The sequence below is a fragment of the Coturnix japonica genome, chromosome 2 (assembly GCF_001577835.2).
Source record: "Coturnix japonica isolate 7356 chromosome 2, Coturnix japonica 2.1, whole genome shotgun sequence".
NCBI lineage: Eukaryota > Metazoa > Chordata > Aves > Galliformes > Phasianidae > Coturnix > Coturnix japonica.
This window is the reverse complement of record NC_029517.1, coordinates 128,610,327-128,631,816: the sequence shown is the minus strand read 5'-3', so window position 1 is coordinate 128,631,816 and position 21,490 is coordinate 128,610,327. Positions and strand designations below refer to the sequence as shown.

At 36.2% G+C, this 21,490-nt stretch overlaps 1 protein-coding gene across 2 annotated transcripts in view; it reads left to right on the top strand.

Annotated features, from left to right (window-relative positions):
• ZFAT (zinc finger and AT-hook domain containing) overlaps positions 1-21,490 on the top strand; it is an 80,670-nt gene that overhangs the window by 40,259 nt on the left and 18,921 nt on the right. For both annotated transcript variants that reach the window (XM_015856355.2, XM_015856356.2), the window contains exons 7-11: positions 759-991; positions 7,413-7,500; positions 10,478-10,627; positions 12,649-12,822; positions 16,737-16,825. In XM_015856355.2, the coding sequence (XP_015711841.1) occupies positions 759-991; positions 7,413-7,500; positions 10,478-10,627; positions 12,649-12,822; positions 16,737-16,825 (734 nt within the window). The remainder of the gene's footprint in view (positions 1-758; positions 992-7,412; positions 7,501-10,477; positions 10,628-12,648; positions 12,823-16,736; positions 16,826-21,490) is intronic.

The following is a 21,490-nucleotide window of genomic DNA, read 5'->3' as shown; positions in this document are numbered from 1 at the left end:
TAAAATTCATTCTTTGTTGGAAAGCATGGGAAGATGTACAATCATACAAATCATGCATAATGGATACATGATGTATTTTTGAACTATTTTCTCTGACAGTGAAAATTTTCATTATGTGCTTTAAGATCAGCACTATTCTGATTTTAATTGATTTTTGTATTTACCGAAGTGAGAAGACTATGCATCCTCATTTATCCCAACTGCAAATTTTTTGGCTGACACAGCAGGAGTAAAATAGTTGGGATTCTTCTTACAGTCTCCCTTTTTGAGAAGGGGAAGGAGTCAAGGTTTTTGTTTCTTATATTGTCAGTTGTAAACACCATAATATATGTTTTATTTGTATGCATTTTTCTTTTTATTGGTGCCATTGTATCAAAAGAACTTTTAGGAAGGAATAACATGAAAGGAAGTAGCCAAAAAATTTCTGACAATCTTTTCTACTGAACAGTTAAATTCAGAGTCTTTGTATAGGAGGAAGACATATAAAGGACTTCCTCATTAGCAAGAGGATCATTTATACATAACGCAGTTGCACTTGTTAAGCTATTTGAGGACATACAACACAACCTTTTTAGACAAAAACATTCTTGAAAACATTTTTGTTAGTAGACTCTTTAAATTTTTGTTGTTGTTGTTGCAGCCAGAGGGGACACCATTCAAACAGGATGCTTTGTCGTAAAAGAAAACTGGGTATGCATTGGAATGTTCATTAACAGTTGCTTAGAAATCACTTTCTCTATGTCTGATTTTATTTTCAGGCAAGTTATTTTGGTACCAAGTGCATTACGACATGCATGTTCGTACGCATACTCGAGAACATTTATATTATTGCACCCAGTGCAGTTACTCTTCCATCACCAAAAACTGCCTTAAGCGTCACGTCATTCAAAAGCACAGCAATATTTTGCTGAAATGTCCTACAGAACATTGTGACTACTCTACTCCGGATAAATACAAGCTCCAGGCGCATCTTAAAGTTCACTCTGAGCTGGTAAGTAACCAAAAGTAACAAGTCAAGTAGTATGCTTATCTGCATTCAGTGTCATCTCCTTTTGTTTGGAATCATGTGGCAGTGCTTGATGATAGAGCTCTAACCTCAGCACATGAGCACTTCTGTCTGCCTGAGAAGTCTTAGATGATCTGGTTACAAGAGCTAGAGGAAGCATATATTTAGAATCATAGAATCATTCTGGTTGGAGATGACAACTAAGATAATTTAATCTAACCATTAAACCATTGCCTCCATGCCCACTAAGCCATGTCCCTCATTGCCATATCTACCCTTTCCTTGAAAACCACCAGGGATGGTGACTCCACCACTTCACTGAGTTTAATCACTCCTATTGTATCTTCCCATTGTGTTTGTTGGTGTCTGCTTTCTCCCTTCAGTTTTCTCAGTATTCTCAGGTTCTTTGAGTCTTGGAAGACTGAAGCGACATCTGATACTGTTACTTCATTCCTCCAAGTTGAATCCCTCCCTTCTCAGAGAGATGATTGTGGCAAAATGAATATTTATTTCTCCTTTAAATATATAGACAAGTTTAAATTGCTGAAAAGCTTTTTTATTAATATTGTTTCTCAATAGCCCTAAGTAGTTGCAGCCCATCTGTTTGACTAATCACAATTTTCTTTAACTGTTACAAAGATAAAACATCTCATCTTAAAGTCTCCCATCTTAATCAGTAAACCTTCCAGCCCTGAATGCCCATTGCTTTTTTGCATTAGAAGAGGTAGAACAAATCTGCTTTTAAGTGCCCTGTTACATGTTTTCTCTGAGACTATGTATGGGACTGCATACTGGACTGGGAACACTTTTTCTCTAAAACACTGCTTGGTGATATTTCTCTGATTTAACATTATCACATGAATAATGTAGAATGCACCACTTACAGGCATGTTACTCCTAATCATGTGAGAAAATAACATCACAACTTGCTTAAACTGCCATTATTACAGTTGGTGGTGCGTTCCATTTTTTTAAAGTGAAATGTAAAGTTTGAAAAAATTTTTCCTCATATGTGGACAATTTCTAGCTACTAAAGTAGCATAACTGCTTCAAAAAGGTGTTTACATATCAGCCTGATGTTTTCAGGTCATCTTCCGCACTTTACAGGTAGGCTCTTGGCGAATGTTTTCGACAACTGAAGTTGTTCTTAAAGGTATTTTTACTCTGATTATTTGGAACTGCAGGTCAGATTTAAAAACCAACAACCAGAAAAACAAACAAACAAGCCATGAAACAAGCCAAACAAAGCATAAATAACATAAAAAAAGAGGTTTATTTTCCTCAATCAATCTGAACTTAAAATTATGAATCATGAGGCAGATATTTTTTAGGCTGCTTTTGTATTTATTAAGTTTCTAACGTGCACCTGATGGGAAAAAATCCGTGTAAATGGTGTCTGAGGCTACTTTGAAAAAAGAGCCCAAAATTAGACTTCTGTGTCCTTCTACTTTTATTTTTTCAAGTGCTATAAATATCCGACATCTCCCACCAGGAGGATCATTTTCATGACACTAAATGGAACTGAGAACATGCATCTCATAATTAAAAACATTGTGAAAATGAGCTCTTTCAAAATTATGCTTAGTGGTGCTTACTGCAGGATCTATTTGAGTATTTAAATGAATGGAAAAAATCATTTATTAGCATTTACTCAGTAACTAACCTTAGCAGTGCTCTTATTGGTCCTTTTGTCTGCTGCTTGATGTATTTACTTAATGCATACCTTCAGTAAACAGGGCTGCTCATCCAAAATACAGTACTTCAAAAAAAGTAGGCACAGACAAATACAGAAAGCTACTTTAATGTTGGTTTTCATTTGCAAAACTAATACTTAATAAATATTAATGTTAAAAGTTCCCCAGTGATAGCCAAGATGTAAATCTCAGTTCCTTATACAAATGCACGTATTTCATTAGGTTGTTCCTGGCTGCTTTTCAGCTGGATTCCTGTCTTATTTGGTGAACAGGATAAATGATGATTATTAAAAAGCGACTTTGTGCTCATCCCTATCATTCCTATAGCACCCATCATTTGCTCTGTACTGATAAACATCAGAGACAAGTTTGTGTCTGAAATTATTATAAACCTGTAAGTGATACTCCAAGATAAGCACATCCGATCCAGAGTTGGAGTTTAGATCCAGAACAGCTACCCGTACTTTGGTGACTACATGTACTTCATGTACATTTCTGGATGCAAAAAACTGTTATTTGGAAGGATGCTTAGAAATTTTGTTATGCTGCTAACCTTAATAATAACATCATTAGAGCTTTGAGTCATATGTGAGATACTTGTGCTCTTGTTGCTCATTTCCCTCTCCTGAGGAGTGTCATTTTCATGTTACTGATCTGGCTGTGATATTTCTATATCTGTGATATTTGCCACTGTGTAGTCAAGAATGCAAGGTACTGGATGGAGAACGAATTAAGTGAATGACTGGCATCTCAGTTGAAAAGTGGCTTTCTTTCTTGGTACTGGCTTCCATAAGCAGTTTCAGCTGACCGCTTATTTTTCTAAGTAGTTATTTCATGAAAAATGCATAAAAAGTATTGCATGCAGTTGCTTGTCATGTTATGATGCTGTAATGAAGTCTGTCTAGCCTTTTACAATTTTTTAAGTAATTTCCTTTGTATATGTGTGTAACGATTTTCTGGGTACATCAGAGCAGCTTAGCATAGTTGCATTTTAATTGTGACATCAGCTTAATTCAGGAATCTTAACAATTTCAGTTTGAACATCATGACAAGCATGGTGAGGATTTCTACAGTCTTCACTTGTTACAAGTTTAACTTAGGAGCCCTATTTTGTGTTTTATGTTATTATTTAATTTTTTGTTGTTTTCAGTGCTCTTCACAGTGTTTTGATTTGGTTTTAAGTCAATAAAACTTAGAGTGATGCTAGCATAGGTACCTTCTGTAATGTGTATGTTTCTTCAGTCATCAGTTTCTGTTCAGCACTTTGATATTCACTCCTTTCTTTTTAGTTTTATTTTTTTGCTGCTCTGACATGTACATATTATTTTTAGTGTAGAAGCATCTTTATCTTAACAAATTCCTTTTCACATTTGTAAAATCTTGTATTCTTTTCAATATAATAATGCAGGAAAAGTTGAGAGAGCCAGATTCTGCAGTATAGGGATGAAATGATGCTAAACATCCCTTCTCAGCAGCTCATCAGGCATCATGAGAATACTCTGCTGACCATTAGCTTCAGAAAAGCTTTATAAGAAAGAGGAGTGGTAATGGCAGAAAAATATATTTTAAGCCAGTGTAGTCCATTTGGCCTGAGTGCTACACTTACCTGGCTGCCAAGCTGGGAGGCCTTGGGCAGATGAGAGGTGTTTAATTTTGCCAATGGCACCAGTGTTTAGTGGAGCTTTGTTTTATTTCCTGCTCATAGAATATTGTCACTGCTAATAAAGAAGCTGAGGGTGTTGTTGATTTCTATATCGTGTTAGTCTGATACGGTATGAATTGAATGATTTTTATAGTGGCTGTGGTCTTAATTTTACACTGCTAATAAAACGAATTACAAAGCAGTCAGGAGTTCACACAGTCTCTTTTGAAATTAGCACCAGAACTGCTGTTACAGTCCATGAATTTATATTGATGTATGGCATCATCACACATTACTTTGTATTTTCATAGGATAAGATCCTCATGTCATCAGAAAGACTCTTTATTTATGAGCACGTTAGAGTAGGCTGGTTACACTCCTGGTGTTTTGCAGTGTTGGTTGTGTTTTGCATTGTTTGATTAATTATTGAACTTCATAGTGATCCAATTTTTTTTTTTTTTTTTTTTTTTAAGTGCTGCAGATCTGGAGTGTTTTTTTTAAGGCTATATACTAGTACAGCTACCTATTGAATTATCATGAAAAACATACATCAGAGGAACAAAATTCTCTTTAAGGCCTGTATGTTGTACTACAGATACTGAAATCCTTCTTAAGCACAATTTTAACTTGTTTATATACAGAGAAAGGCACTGTGATTCCTCTGCAAATTGATAATGAATGATAACATAAACCAAGAAAATTCTGTGATAGTAGTAGACTACATTTTTCACTGGCTTTAAAATATTTATGAACCTGACTAATTCTGATGTGTGGGATGTGAACAGTACTTTCAATCAGAAAAACTAACTTTACTTTGGAATTATTTTAAGTTACTTGTATGTTCTCAAATTGGATAATGCGGGGATGAATGAAGCCTCAGGAAGTATGGATGTGACTTTAAATTGAAGTAGTTGATTGGATTATGCAGCTGGTTTCCAACAAAGGTAGATCTGTCTTTCTTGATACTTTGCTTCTCAAAGGCATTTAAGGGGCAGGCAGTCTGATACCATGCAGGATAAGTACTTCTATTCATAGCAGAGGAAAACTTGCATGCTAAGAATGTGATGAAGGCATTACTACAGCCTCATTGCAAGATGTTCAAAGTGCCTCTGTCACTGCTTATGGCAAGGGCAATCAGCAGAGAGCTAGAGCTGTGGTGGGGGCATCTTTTTTGGAACTCTGCTCAGAACTGGAACCTGTTAATCTACAAAGGACACAATTTTGAAGATCATTTACTTCAGAACTTGGTGTGGAAAACTTTCTCACTACTTGAAGAAATCTGTTAGGATTATTTTGTTATTGATTTTGTTTTAATTTGTTTTCCACATGCATGTGGAAAAATACGTTCTTGATGCCTGTACTTTAATTCTTCTCCTCAAGAGTAACTGCAGGAAGTTACCATAATTACATCATCAAAGTAATAAAAAAAATGATACAAATATGTCTAAAGATTTATTTTTATGAGAATGAATTTACCCATTTTCTTTTGGGTAACACATTCATGTAGAAGACCAAAATCTTCTGTAGCAGGTTTAGTGATAATAGGGTACATAGTTTGAGAGATACTAATTCTGTGAATTAACAGCTCTTTTCTTGAGGGCACTTTCTAAGCATTGCACAGGCTTCTTGAATCTCTTCCTCCATAAACTAGCTGGTGTTCTCTGCTGTTCCCACTTAATGTGAGGTTCTTGGGGTTCCAAGTGGTGACTGACCCAACTCTTAGTAAGATACTTTACTTTACTCAAGGTGTTGATCCTCTAGGAGCTGCTGTCCCCCATCCTTAGCATAGTTTTTTTTCACAGCTTTCTGGCCGTGTGGTCAGAATTATTGTTGTACTATTGCCATATTAACAGCAGGAGTTTCTAACCCATATTCCACTGTCATGAAATTATTTATTGCTCTTGCAGCCAGTTTTTTTTCTCAGATGTAAATGATATTGAATGCAAATGCTTACGAGCTGATCCAAAACAATTTATGACTAACATCCTTCATTTTTGCTTTTCTTTTAAGAGGAACATCCATTTATAACTGCAGCCTACAGACAATATTTACCTCTTTGCACTTTTTCCTGGTTAGCGTCAGGTCAGAAATAGCAGTGTCCAGGATTCTTACTCTCCTTTTACTTGCACATTTCTCTTTCTTAACATAGGGATCGTTTTCTTTTTGAAACAGTAATCTTCATTCTGTACTCTTCAGGAGGCTTTCTGTCCTCTTGAAATTACCGGTAAAATACCTGCTTTGTAGCTTCAACTCACCTTTTGCAATGATCTCACAGTGGTTTGGTAGATACACTACCTGGTGGGAGATGTGTTATTTACCTAGTTGTCAGGACTAACAAGACTTATTTCACTCCGTCTGTTGTTTTGATACTCATCTCATTCATTAATCTGGTCAGAGCAATGGTGTGTAGATGACCTATGGATTTGGTTGAGCGCCTGGTCTGTATCAGCTTGTTTGGTGATGTTAAAGCTTTTATAACATCAGTGACACTGATAAAATCCAGATAAATCTGGAAATCTTTAGGTCACTACAGTGGAATAATTTACTAGTGACATGTGAAAATGCTGCGTATTTATAGTGTTCAAAATGTAGACTTTGAATAAGTAATAGCATGTGTCATTGTTAACTCTTCTGCTCAATTTCAGGCCATTAAGCAGTATTATAAATACATATACTGGTGGATGTCTTCTGAATAATGAAATCTGATAGTTAGGTTTCAGATTGGAGAATATGTGAAATCACTGAAATCTGTTTTGTGACTTTTGTCCAAAGTGTCAGCCAGAAGATAATGCTTACATTTATTGTGCATTTTCTCTCGTACTTTAACTTGAAGCTGTACATTCATGAGGATTAATGATGTGCTTAGAATCCTTTCATGTTTCTCTTTCACTTATTTTGCCATAAATCTCTGAATTTATTAAATTAAAGGAAGGAAAACAACAACAAAAAACAACCCTGAACTTTTGGTTATAACTTTGTTGAGAACTGTGTGTTACTGAATAACAATGTAATGATTACACCAGTGGACTTAAAATACAATCTTTCTCTTTCTTCTTATTTCTCACTTAAGGATAAAAAGAGCTACTCCTGTCCTGTGTGTGAGAAGTCATTTTCTGAAGATCGACTTATAAAGTCACACATCAAGATAAATCATCCTGGTAAGAAAAATCAAGAAAATATACTCAGTCTAGTACAATTCAACTATAAACTTCAGTGTCAGCAATATAATGTGGTTACACTCCAAAGAAAAAGTCTGTGTCTAATCTAATTTGTTTTGATTAAGGATTTTATTGGGTTTGCATATGTTAGAATTTAGAATGAAAAGATTATTGTTCCAGGTATGTCAGTTAATTGTACTAAGCAATCTGACTTCACCTGGGAAAGAACTCATTTCCATCCACAAGATGACTTAAGTGAATTCAAATTAACCACCAGCGCATCTGGAATTAGTTCCATAGATATCATGTAAAAGCACATTTTTGCCCGTACATTAACTGACAGAAGTGAGTTTATTGCACGTTATTTTTTCTGTTGGTAGTTTGCTGTGTCTGTTGATAAATTCTCATGGATGCAGAGGTCACTGGGCTGACACTAGGCCTGCTCCCTTAGGATGTGGCCAGGCTTTATCTCCAGGGCCACCTGAAGTCTGCAGTAGGGTGGTTGCTAGAACCTGGTGTAATATTCAGCGGCCAGAATTAAGCTGGATCCAAGCTAACTACTGCAATCCAGTCAAAATCTTTTAAGATTTGCTTTATGAAGCCTTGATTTATCAGTTCTAGCACAATGGCACTATTTCCTTCACAGTATTTGTATGATATTGAGTAGAATGACTCACTGCCATTGTGTATAATGGGACTTCACTGTATAGGCTGACATACTTGAATCACCTCATTTTACAGCAATGCTTCCACTAGACATAATTTATTATTAAGTAGGAAAGTACCGGTTCAGTTTGGGAAAGAAGAAGCTCATTTAAAATCTCTTCCACAGTCTTTGTCTGAAATACAGCGTAGTAGGTAAAGCAGTAGTTTCTTGTCTTCCTACTGCCACTAGATAGTGCTAGACTCGTGTTTTTAACAATTTCCTTTGCTCTAAGTTCAGACTGGCTTCCATTCCAGCTCTCTTTTTCTCAAACCTTTTTATTTGCAGACCACTCTACAACAGTGTGCCTGGTGGAGGGCTTCCCATATGTTATAGGATGTATCTGATGCACCAGGCTGAGATGAGGAAAGACTTATGTGCTATATTGTAGACAGGAGATAAGACATTCAGTAAGCATAGAAATTAAAGTTCAAGAGCTGTGGCTTTAAAGCTTTTGTGTTGCCTTAGCCTGGGAATATATTATGTGGCTTCTCTAAATAATGTAGTCTGTGAATTAGCAATGCACTGTATATTGTGCCCTTAAAGCTTGCCATTGGTCTGCACTGTTCCATTGACTGCTGAATTATTAGTGTATGCTGTGCCTGGAGTCCAGAAATACCAGTTAATTCTGGAGCTGTTCTGTACTGAACTCAGGAATCAAAACACACTGAACAATTTGTTTTGTTTCTGATTCCTTCTAAAAATATAGGATGATTTTTTTTTGATTTGGGAAACTTCATTCTTTTAAACTCTTGAATATAACAAAAGTAAGGTTAAGAAATGATGTATGTACAGCCTATTGTTTGTATCTTCATTTCTAATTCATATATGTGAATAGAACTTATCTAATAAATCTGGTATACCTCTGTGGTACTAACAGAATACATCTAAGATATGCTTATGCAGCAGCTGTAATGCACAATTCTTTTCACTGTGCATGCAGTCCTTGTCAGCAGGAGGAAATCCTTTATTCTTCCAACATACTTAATTGCAAGCCAAATAAATGTAAGGAATGTGTTGCTGTAAATTGTCAATTACTGAATGAAATGACTGCAATTGTTTATAAGAGTGTAAATGGGAAAGAACAAAGATGAAAGAAAAAGATGAATACTCTTAAAAGGGATTGAATTTTAAAACAACACATCAAAAATTAATTTAAACTGAAACCATACTTATCATTAAAATGTTATTTCTGTAGCTCTTTTCTCCTTCCTTTCCTAATATAATTCTGCATGCCTTGCTCTCATTGCTTCAATTTTCATCAAGTATAAAAAGTGTTATTAAATAATACTCCTTTTTTTACTAGTTTTGCAGAAGATGAAGTTGAACTCTAGTCCCATGAAGTCAGTAGGACAAAAATCTCCTTAGATTTTTGTAGAGTTGTATTTTAAACCAGAGATATAAAACTCAGCCCTTTTGCCCAATGATTATGGAACTCAGCAGTAAAAGAGGGCTCTTGGATTCTCATCCCATCTCTCAGATCTACCTAGCTTTTCACCAGGTTTTACCCAGCTTTTATCTGATTTAATATTAAATGTATTAATAGTCCTCAGACATTGAGGCATCAACTTTCATAGATTCCTCCTGAGCAGACATACAAGCCTGAAGTCATGTACCAAGAATCCACCATGGAAAGTAGGTGAGAGTCCAGACCTGTCCGTCTTTTTCTAGTTTGAGTAATTAAAGATTGGATGGGAACCCTGACAACTTAATTGAACCTGCTAATCTGGCCCTGCTTGGAACTGGTGACCTTAGAACCCTTCCAGATGCATTTGTTTCAGTAGTCTGTTTTTTCTCTTCAAAATTTCTGATTATCAGGCATTCTGGGATCGTAGCTATGACTGAAGTATTGCGATCCTTAGCATCTCCGGAAAGCTGGGGTGAAATTTTGAAGAAACTCTTCTGAAAATATTGAGGAAAAAAGCACTAGATCAGTTTATTGGAAATGTTCATAGTTGGAAAATGGTTTTTAAGCCTGTGGCAACTGAAGATTTATTTATGTATCTATATATCAGTCTATTTATTTATTTATTGTAACCGGATAGTAGGGATTATTGAGTAAGCAGATTGAGAGAGATAGGTAAGAACATATGAAAATCTTTAAAGGAAAAGGCCCTAAGGTAGAAGTGTATTCATTACTTAGGTATTATCTGAGTGGAAGGGGGGGAAGGTAAAACTTCTTGCTCTTCAGATCCAGCTCTTCAGTATTAGTTATGGAACAGAGAACAAATTCCCCAGTGTCCTTGTTTTTATTATCTATTACTTTTCTCTCAGAGGTTTCAATGAGTACCATTTCTGAGATTCTTGGCCGAAGAGTTCAGTTGAAAGGACTTATTGGAAAACGAGCTGTGAAATGTCCCTATTGTGATTTTTATTTTATGAAGAATGGGTCAGACCTTCAGCGTCACATTTGGGCTCATGAAGGTAAAAGTCTGGTTTTGAGTTTTTGGGTGTGTGATCACTTTCTTATTCTACACAAGCTTCGCTAACATAAAAAGGAATTGAAATTTACTGCTGTACCTGAATCAAAAAAAAAAAAAAAAAAAAGTTAAACTACAGTAGAGTAGTTCTCAATGTTTATATAATTAGTTTAATAGATTCTAAATCACATATGAAATTACATTTTCACAACACAAATGGACAGCCTAAAGGTTAAAGAAAATTAATAAGCTTCTGATTCCATTTTTTTCAATACCTCATTCATATGCATCCAAAAAGTACATGTTCTCAACATGAATAGACAGCCTAAAGGTTAAAGAAAATTAAAAAGCTTCTTATTCCTTTTTTTTTTCTAGACCTCATTCATATACATCCAAAAATTATTCAATAAAAAAAGTGAGAAGTGATTTAAATTCAAATTCAGTCTCTTAAAACCAGCATTTTTCAGTAATTCCTTATGAAATGCTATTATTCTTTCAGGTTTGTCAAAAAATACTTGTTAGAGGAAACATAAAATAGCTGAAATCCTGTTGCTTTGATGTATACTTACAACTTCTTTGTGTATTATAATTGCATCATGCCAGGCATGGCAGCTGGCTGACATGGATCTAAACAGTGATGAAAAAAAACATACAAAATTGCTGATCCTATATGTATGTGCGTGTGTGTATGTGTGTATATATATGCATATATATAATTGTATACACAAATATATGACATGCATATATATATTTATTTAAGTGTCTCAGGAAGAAATCCCATTTCAGTGCTAGCACAGAGTTTGAAAATTCCTTTAACTTAAAACCTTTGTCCAGTAGAAGTTTCTGCCTAGTCAGTGTATCTGCGCTTATAACAGATGGGAGACAGCTCATATGACCACTCAAATAGTAAATAAACTATGGAGCAGATTGCTCCTTTCGGCATTATTCTGGATTCTTTATCAGTGAATTTGCATAAAGGGAATAATGGAATTTGGTACTTCTGAACTGTTTTTTTGTTACCAGTATTTGTGCCTGTGCAGGCATTTATTTATAGTACTGTGTGTTTGAAAGCCTCAACTCTGAGTTTATCTGTCTTTTTACTATAGAAGTTGTTTTCTTTAGGATCTTTTAGGAGCTTAGGTAATTCAAAATTGAAGGCTTGGAACAATTGCTCGTGTATTCTGTAGACAGAGTTTATGCTGCCAAGAAAACTTGGTACCCATGTCATATAGCTAGGGAGAAGTGGACAGGAATTTATTCCAAAATCAAAGCATGTGATCAAGCCTGCTTGAAAGTAGGTTGTAATTCCTCATGCTTGTAAATCTAGTTTTAAGATCATGAATATCAAACTAAAACTGTCAGAGCCTCATAAAACTGTTGAATTACTTTGCCAGTTCAGTTATATCCAACTTTTCTTTGAAAGATTTACTTTGTTCTAGCGACTTTCTGCTAGGTGAGATGGTGATGCTTTGGATGATCTGAAAGAAGGGAAATTGTAAGTGCTTGTGGCTTAACCAGAAAAGAAGTACCACTGGGCAAGCCATTAGCAAATCTGAAGCTAGTTAACAATCAAATGCAGCTTTACGTGTTCAACTTGTGCCTATGTATTAATTATCTAATGGACCAGTCTTCCTAAAAAAAGTTTCTCCATTCTTTATTACAGTAAATAGAGCATGTTAGTTATCAGAAGACTGATTTGATTGTGAGTTAGATTCAAATTTAGTTGTTTTGGATTCTGCATTTAAATGCAGAGTCAGCATACCAATACAAAAGTAATGCATTTAATATAGAAGAATTTAATTCTAAAATGAGCCCCTCAACACTCCATTCTCATAATGAGTTAAATCATGTGACACTGTCAAGAACTCGGTGTCGTTTACTTAGACTCAAGAGATTAAATTTAAAATGCTGACCTTGTTGCCTGTTTTGCTCTCAAAATTCAAAGTTTCTGTATCTCTCTCACGGAAATGCCCACTCTCACATCAAAACGTACAGCTTGTTTCCTAGTGCATTTTTTCTTTGTAGGTGTCAAACCCTTCAAATGTTCTCTCTGTGAGTATGCCGCTCGCTGCAAGAGTAACTTGAAAGCGCATATGAATCGTCACAGCACTGAGAAAACACACCTTTGTGATATGTGTGGGAAAAAGTTCAAATCGAAAAGCACTTTGAAGAGCCATAAACGCCTTCATACTGCTGATGGTAAGCGCACATTTATTAAATCCAAGTTTGTTTTAGGCCAATAACGGTTGCCTGTAACATAGCACTATATTAACAACCTTTTTCTCATTGGAGTTTATGTACTAATTCAAAAACTTTTCAAAGTCAACTTCTGTGAAAGACAGTTGTCCTTGGACTACTTGCATTTTCTGAACTTGTATTGTGATCACTTCCTTCTGTATGCTGTCAGAGTACTTCTGATCTCAACAGAAAATGCAGATAATAACTTAATTATCTGCTTTTTTCTGAGGGAATATTGTAGGAGTTGCCAAATCCGGTAGCCCAGTAAAAGCAAATTACTGCACACCTATGTCCCCAGTGTGTCCTAAGTGGGACACATGCGTATGTATTCCCAGTAGGCACATGCATAGGAATATTTACTCAGTAATTTCTGTGATAGTGATAGAAAACATGACAGATGTGAATCAAGATAAAAATATTCTAATTTCTTTCAAAATTTGGGGCTCAAATTGTTATTATTATTATTATTATTTGGGACACAACTTTATTTCCCTGTCGCTTTCAAATCACAATAAGCATGATAAGTTGTGATGTCCTAAGCAGCATGGTCTTTGTTACTCACGCAACTTTGTGGATCACAGTACCTCTCTTTATTGGCTATTTCATTCAAATTATTTTTTCTTGAATTTTTTTTTCCTGTTCACCAGCATTGCCCTTGCACCTAAACACATGATACTCTCTTATTTTTGTCTCTGCTCTTTTCAGTGTATGGGACACTAACAGAAGGAATGTTCCCTTTCATATTGGTATGATATGGGAGGTGGTGGAGTCTCCTTCTTTGGAGATATTCAAGACCTGCCTGGACACCTACCTGTGTGACGTGGTGTAGGGAGCCTGCTTTGGCAGGGGGGTTGGACTCAATGATCTCTAGAGGTCCCTTCCAACCCCTACAATTCTGGGATTCTGTGATATATATTATAGGAAATGTAGCCAACTCAGTAAATCATTCCTTATTCCAAAAGTGCTTTCCAGTGTTTTCAAATAACTTGATCAGTAGCATACAGGTGCTGAACATATGTATAAATTACATATGCAGAAATCACTAATTTCTCTTAGCAAATCATTTCCTGATGCCTGGCAGTGGGAGAGAGCAGGTCGTATTTGAACTGAAAGTAAATTTGGAATATAATCAGAATATGATGCTTAAAAAACATCTTCCTATGGTGCCATTAATGTCTCCTGCATGGGCCATGAAACAAACATGGTGTTCTGGGAAATTCCCATTATCTTTGGTAAAATGCATGCTGCCATTGGAGTGACAGATTTCACTATCTGTAGATAGTGAGCGACTCTAAAGAGTCTTACTCCTCACAAAGCTCACTTCAGTTAACACTTCATATATTTCCAGCAATCGTTAAAATAAAGACAACGTTTGTCATCAAGAACGTACTGTATGATTTGTCAAGGGACTCAAAACCTCTTGGATGCTGCTGGTTTCTTTTTGCTGAACGTCTTCTCCTACACTGACAGCACTTCAGAACTTCTCACTAGCATATAGCTAGTGTTTTTCAATTATTTCACAAACAAATGAATTTGAAAGATACTCTTTGAGTCTTGTCTTCCTGACTTATGAATCTAGGCAATTTTTGTTCAAATATCAGCCCCGCAAGGTCAATTTAGCCAGTGGAATATAAAGTAGTTTTCTGTCTGTTTTATTCCACTCAAGGGTGATATGATAGAAAACAACTCTGCAGCCCAGGCTTATTACTGACTGTGATTAGAAATAAATCAGAAAAGCTGTTTTTCATTAGTTAATCAGATATCAGAAATTGTAACACGATTTTTTCTTAGGTTTGTTTTATGGAAGCTTTCACACTTGCTATAAAATACTTGCAATTGTTTGAGTGAGATTCAGAATTTAAAGAAACCTGATTTATTCAAGACAATATTTATTCAACCTTCCTATTACTTCTTTTGCTTTTTGACTAGCCTTAACATGCCCTCACACTGCTTTTATCAGATACAGTTGGCCAACCGTGGGCATTTAATAGAGAAATGCAGCCTTTCTGCATTTAATGCATAGCAGGACTAATAAGGTCAAAATATATAGAGAAGGGGAGTTTGAAAGCAAGACAAAATATGGAGACAAGCTATTTTGTATTTATATCATAAATGAAAAAAAGATACAGGAGAGAAAATTCTTTAAACTAAAGGATGCACAAAGGGAAGTACTGCATGGTTATATATTTGAGAGCTTCCCTCTTAATGGAGCCACAAGTGGCAACAGATGTTTCTTGAAAATGTCATAGAGAATTCATTCCTGTTAGAGTAATGTTTTGAAGGCCAAAAACAGGCCATTACGACCACAGAGTCTGATATCTTGCAGAATGCAGACCATAATTTAATAATCCCACATCATATTTCAGATGGATTGTGTAGTACATCTTTTTAGATGTATTATATCTAAGCAGACTTGATTTAAAGACTTCATGTGACAGGGCATCTATCTGATTTTTGAGTAAATTGTCTTAGACATTAGTCATGCCCTCTGTTAAAAATGTTGACTTTTAGACTGAATGTTCTACCTATCAGCTTCAGTAGCTGCAATTCCATTTCTTATTCTTCTGCTTTGTTACTGCCTTTTCTGGTTTAGTATTTGCAGTACTGAGGCATGACTCAATATGGCATGTAAAAAGAATTTAAAATACACTGTGAATACAACATAAGCTTTTAGCCTTCTCTACAGAACATAAAGAAGCACCTTTCTTTGCGTAACACTTCTGTACTGAATTAATGTTGTAGGGTTTTTGGTGTTTGTTTTTTCCCCACAGAGCAGTCACTATAAATTGTATGACTGTACTGACAATCAGACTTTCAATCTGCAAAGTACTTGAGAAACACAACGCATCTCGAATCTTTCATTGACTGTTTAGCCTTGTATCTGTGCGAACAAAATTTTGTGCGAATATGCTCCAATTGTTTTCATATCCCATTGCCGATTAGGTGTTCCAAAGTTATTTTATCTCCATACATTTTGAGGAAACATGTCCCTTTTAAAATAAAGAATTCTGATTGGCAGCCACCTGACACTGCACAGGAGGTGTGAGCTAATCCCAGTATGTGCTCTCTCTTGCCTCATAGGACTGTATGTGACTCTGAGGGTTACTGCAGAGATTTAGATGAGAAAAGGCAAAAACTCATAATGAACAAGGCAAGGAGGCATCACGCTCTCTGCTGCAGTCTATGACCATTGTTTTTAAAACTGTAAGCGAAAGTGAAAGGTGGGAACACAAGGCTCTGTTATTTGCCATATTAATCCTATTTCATTCTGTTACCAATTTTATTTCTCCATGTGTCTTGGATTAAGCCTTCATAGAAATCTTTTTAACATACTTTGAGTCATTATGGGAAGAGTAGAGCAAAATATGTTGAAGAAATCTTGTGGTAAAAATAATAGGTCTGTACCAGAAATATATCAAGAAAGCATGCAGGGAAAAACAAGAAAATTTAAATGTATTTGAATCTTAACAACTCAGTACTGGAGACAAAAGTAGAGTAAACCCACGTGACCATGACCACACATCAGTATTTTAAAGATGTACAAATCTGCTTTATGGATAGCAAAGTAATGGTGCCTGTAGTGGTGAATTCTCAATTATCTTCTTCCATTCAGGCTCTGCTAGAGTGATTTTTTTCTCTGTTTCACCAGAAGACTATCCCAAGAGAACCTCAGATAGTTGACACCTGTAGTTTAAAGATGACACTCAAGCCTTTCCTTACTGCTCTTCAGTCTATTTAACCAAATTTTAGATAACAGGTAGTAAATTGAGTATTGTTCATTATTATAACTTTGGAAATCATCATTATGAAGAAATGCTACCAGTAGTTTTAGAATTTAAATAGAAAACATTGATTCCATTTTCTACCTGTTTCAGGAAAGCAGTTTAAATGTACAGTGTGTGACTACACAGCTGCTCAAAAGCCACAACTCCTACGTCATATGGAGCAACATGTCTCTTTCAAGGTAAGAAAACATAAGTTGTCATTGTTATAACTTTCAGAAATACATGGAACTTCAGGCAACAGTTTCAAAACTAGCACATTTTGTTTTGTGGTCAAAACAAAACATTACAGCATCTTAATAATTCAGTATTTTGGGGATTTTCACTTTATATTCAGACTTCTGAGTTGGATTTATTGTGTTCATGAGCTATTTTCTTGACCATGATACGTGTTTTAAAATATAAAACAAGAGTAAACGTTATGCCTGATTTGATATTACTAATCTCACATATATCTTAAAATTCCCTATTAAAGTAGGGATATGCATCCTATACATCACTGCTCATTGCCCATCTTAATCTGCTGCGAAAGTTTGTATGTGAGTTCATAAACTTAAAGAAAATTGATGAAAATGATGATTTAAAAAAAAAAAAAAAGCATTTGTCTGAAATGTACTTTGGAGGGAGTTTTGAAGATTGTTAATGCTGCTATGAGGTGTTGAGAAATGTGTAAACTCTAGTATGGTTTTATTCTCAAATTTCATGTTGGTTCTCAATGTGATCTTGATGCTATGAATGGTGAAATACTGTATTCAGGAAACAGAAACGATACCTTTTTTTTTTCTAGAAAAATCGGTATTTTTTGTGTATGAAATGTTCATTTAAATGTAATACTTATCTTAGCAATGAACATATTAATCATGGACAATGTCATACTGTTTTGATATGCAACAGCTTTCATTATCTAACAAATTAGTTCGCTTCTATAAAGGATAGATTTTTGTTGCTCCTCCATGTAGCAAAAAGGATGACAGCTTTTTGATTCATGATTTAAATGTTTTGGAATACAGGACCATATAGAAAAATGAAGCAAATCATCTAGTGAGACATTCTTTTTCTAAAAGATAAATCCCAGGCTGGATGTGACTCCTGGCAGCCTAGTGACCCTGCCCATGGGAGAGGGACTGTAATTAGATGATCTTTGAGGTCCTTTTCAACCCAGGCCATTCTATGGTTATATGAATAATAAATATTTTCTTCAATTTTTTAATGGAAAAACACTGTTTTCCTTTTTAAATGGCTAGTGAGATTAAAGTAGTCATAGTGAGTACTTTATAATGAGTTAAAACATGGATACTTCTGTCCACATTTTAGCATTATAGATCCAGTGCCTCTTTCCAGTCCTCTATAAGCTTGCACTGAATTGTGGCTCTTCAGTGCATTATTAAGGTAACTTCAAAACACTGAAGTAGGTCAATCAGGAATATTTGTTAAGAGAGGTTCAACACCTAACTCTCTCTGGGATAGTTCTTTGCATGCATATCAAACTCATCAGTAGTAACACAATCTAATAGTAGTTTATTCAATCCTATTTCCAAGCTACATGGCTTTTGAGTCACAAAACCCTGGTGATTGATTCTGGACCTCAGGACGCTCACAGAAATGAATTCCAGAGCTGCAGAAATCAAAGTTAATCCTGTTAGTGTGCTGGACATTGTTTCCTCTGTTTGAACAGTGTGTTCCTGGTAATAACCTGAAGCTCAGAAATACAAGAACCAATTAAAAAAAAAAAATTACCAAGATCTGATGGTTCAACTTAAATGTTGGATGTGGGAGAAACTGAAATAGATTATGTTTTGTTTTTTCTTTATCTGTTTAATGATAGATGAGTTCTTGGTGACTAGTTACTGCTGTGCTGCTTTTCTAGTCTCTAAATCACTTGCTGTTTAGAACTTTTTTACTTGCTTATTTCATTTAGGATAAGCTGAGACTGGTCGTAGATTTCCTTCAACCGCACATGAGAAGAAATGCAATTAGAATCAGAATTGTTTGAGTTGGAAGGGACCTTTAAAGGTCATCTGGTCCAACTCCCCTGCAACAAATAGGAACGCGTATAGCTAGATCAGGTTTGTCAGAGCTCTGCCTAGCCTAACCTTGAATGTTCTCAGGGCTGGGACATCCACCAATGCTCAGACATAATTCTGGTAAAAAAACAAAAACAAAAAAAAGCACAAAACCAAAACTGTACTGCATAGAATTTGAAGAAACAAATGAACTTAATGGGCTACATTTTCCTGACATAGTTGGAAAGTTGGGCATATGTGAAGTGACAAAGTAGTAAAATACATGTGGAAAACCTGGAAGAGATGTGAATAACCGAGAGAAAACCAATTAAGTGTTAGAAAATTGTTTTGGTCATGATAAATGAAGTTGAAAAGCAGTGGAAAATAAGTTGGTTAAAATCTACTTAGAATCAGCCAAATTCTACAAGGGAGGAATAGATTAAAATAAAAACTACTGTATTGCTATAAAACAACTGGAAAACTTACTAAGAGCACTTTGGTTTGTTTGTGCCATTTACTTATGCTTGACACATTATTAAAGTAATCCTGTTACATAACTTTGGTACATTTTTAGGTCATTTCATAGAATCATAGAATTACTCAGGTTGGAAAAGACCTCAAAGATCATCAAGTCCAACCACAGCCTAACCATAGTTCCCTAACTCTAACAAAACTCTGCTAAATCGTATCTCTGAGCATCACATCCAAACGGCTCTTAAACACATCCAGGGACGGTGACTCAACCACCTCCCTGGTGAGCCTATTCCAGTGTTTAACTACCCTTTCTGCAGGGAAGTGTGTCCTAATGTCCAACCTAAACTTACCTTGGTGTAACTTGAGGCCATTTCCCCTTGTCCTGTCACTTGTCACTAGTGAGAAGAGACCAGCCCCACTCTCACTGTAAGCACCTTTAAAAATCTGTAATTTGTTTTGTTTATTTCTTAACATTTAGTGTATTTTCAGTCAAGTGTCTTTTAAAAACCTGTTTTGAAAAAAACATTTCTAGTGAACATGCACTGTGGTATCCTTCTGTGATGGAGTGATGGCGTTGGTGGACGAAGGGAAGGGGACCAGTGTCACTTACCTGGACTTGAGCAAGACCTTTGATGTGGTCACCCACCACATCTATATCTCCAAATTGGAGGGATGTGGATTTGATGGGTGGACCACTCAATGGATAAGAAATTGGTTGAAAGGCCACAGACCTTTGGTGGTGATTAATGATTCTTTGTCTAGGAGGAGGCTGGTAACAAGCTGTGTTCCCCAGGAATCTGTCTTGGGTCCTTAACAGGCTTGAAAGGTGGGCCTGGGTGAATCTAATGAGGTTCAACACAGAAAAGTGCAAGGTTTTGCACTTGGGCTGGAGGAATCCCAGGCATCTGTACCGACTGCAAAGAGTGGTCCTTGATAGTAGCCCTGCAGAGAAGGACCTGGAGGTCCTGATTAAACTTAACATGAGCCAGCACTGTGCTCTTGCAGCTCAGAAAGCAAATGGTATCCTGGACTCCATCTGAAGAGGGGTGGTCAGCAGGGACAGGGAGATACTTGTCCCTCTCTACTTTGCCATTGCGAGGCCCATCTGGAGTACTGTGTCTAAGTCTGCCTCACGTACAAGAAAGACTTCAAAGAGCTGTTGGGGAGGGTCCAGAGGAGGGCCACAAGGATGATCAGTGGGCTGGAGCATCTCCCTGGTGCAGACAGGCTGAGGGAGCTTGGGCTTGTTTAGCCTGGAGAAAAGAAGGCTGTGGAGTGACCTAATTGCAGCCTTCCAGTACCTTAAGAGAGCCTTTGAGCAGGAGGGGAGTCAACTCTTTGAAAGGGTGGATAACAGCAAGACGAGGGGAAATGGTTTTAAGTTGAAGGAGGGAAGATTCTGGTTGGATGTCAGGGGGAAGTTCTTTACCATAAGAGTGAGGTGCTGGAACAGGCTGCCCAGAGAGGTTGTGGATGCCCCGTCCCTGGAGGCCAAGTTGGATGGGGCCCTGGGCAGCCTCGTCTAGTATTAAATGTGGAGATTGGTGGCCATGCCTTTGGTGGGGGGATGGTTGGAACTTCGTGATCCTTGAGGTCCCTTCCAATCCAGGCCATTCTGTGATTTAGTGTATTCTCATGAGCACTAAACATGCTCACAGTGTTTCTGATAAAATTGTTCCGTTCAGATGTATTGTTCATTTATTTCCCTATACATACAAGTATTATACCTGCAAAAGAACATGATGATTAGTGATAAGCTGATTTCCTTTTTTACTATTGCTGAGTTCTAGCATTCATTCTTTTAGACAGACTTACTGAGATATTGGTACTGTTCAGTCTTAAGATGCATTCAGATAATCTTTGTTGTCAAAAACATTGTCACTTGATATTTTAACAGTTTTTCTCTGAATATCAGCTCCATGAATTTGTGCTGTAGAGAGTAGTAGAGCAGTAAAGTTGCTGCTGTTACACTGTTACAGTACAGTTTGCTTAAAGGAATCAACATAATGTTCAGGAAAGCCTTTTTCCATTAGGGCTGATGTAATTTGCTGAAGATGGTGAACTTTGAGTAGTAATGGACAACAGCAGAAGTCTTCGGAAAATTTCTCTACCAGTGATAGATTTTCCGATGTTTTTTTGTTTGCTTGCTTGCTTGATTTCTTGTTGTATTTCCTTCTCTGTACTTAGCTGAATTGTGTGAAGTATTGTAATTACATGCCAGATAGCATGAGACTGCATATTGTTCAGAACTTTCGTTACCATTAGACGTGTTTGAAATAACTGAATCAAATGTAAAAGGTTGATTATTCTGAAACTTCCAAAGTACTAATTAAAATCATCAGTAAGTAGATGAACATGAAAATACTGTGT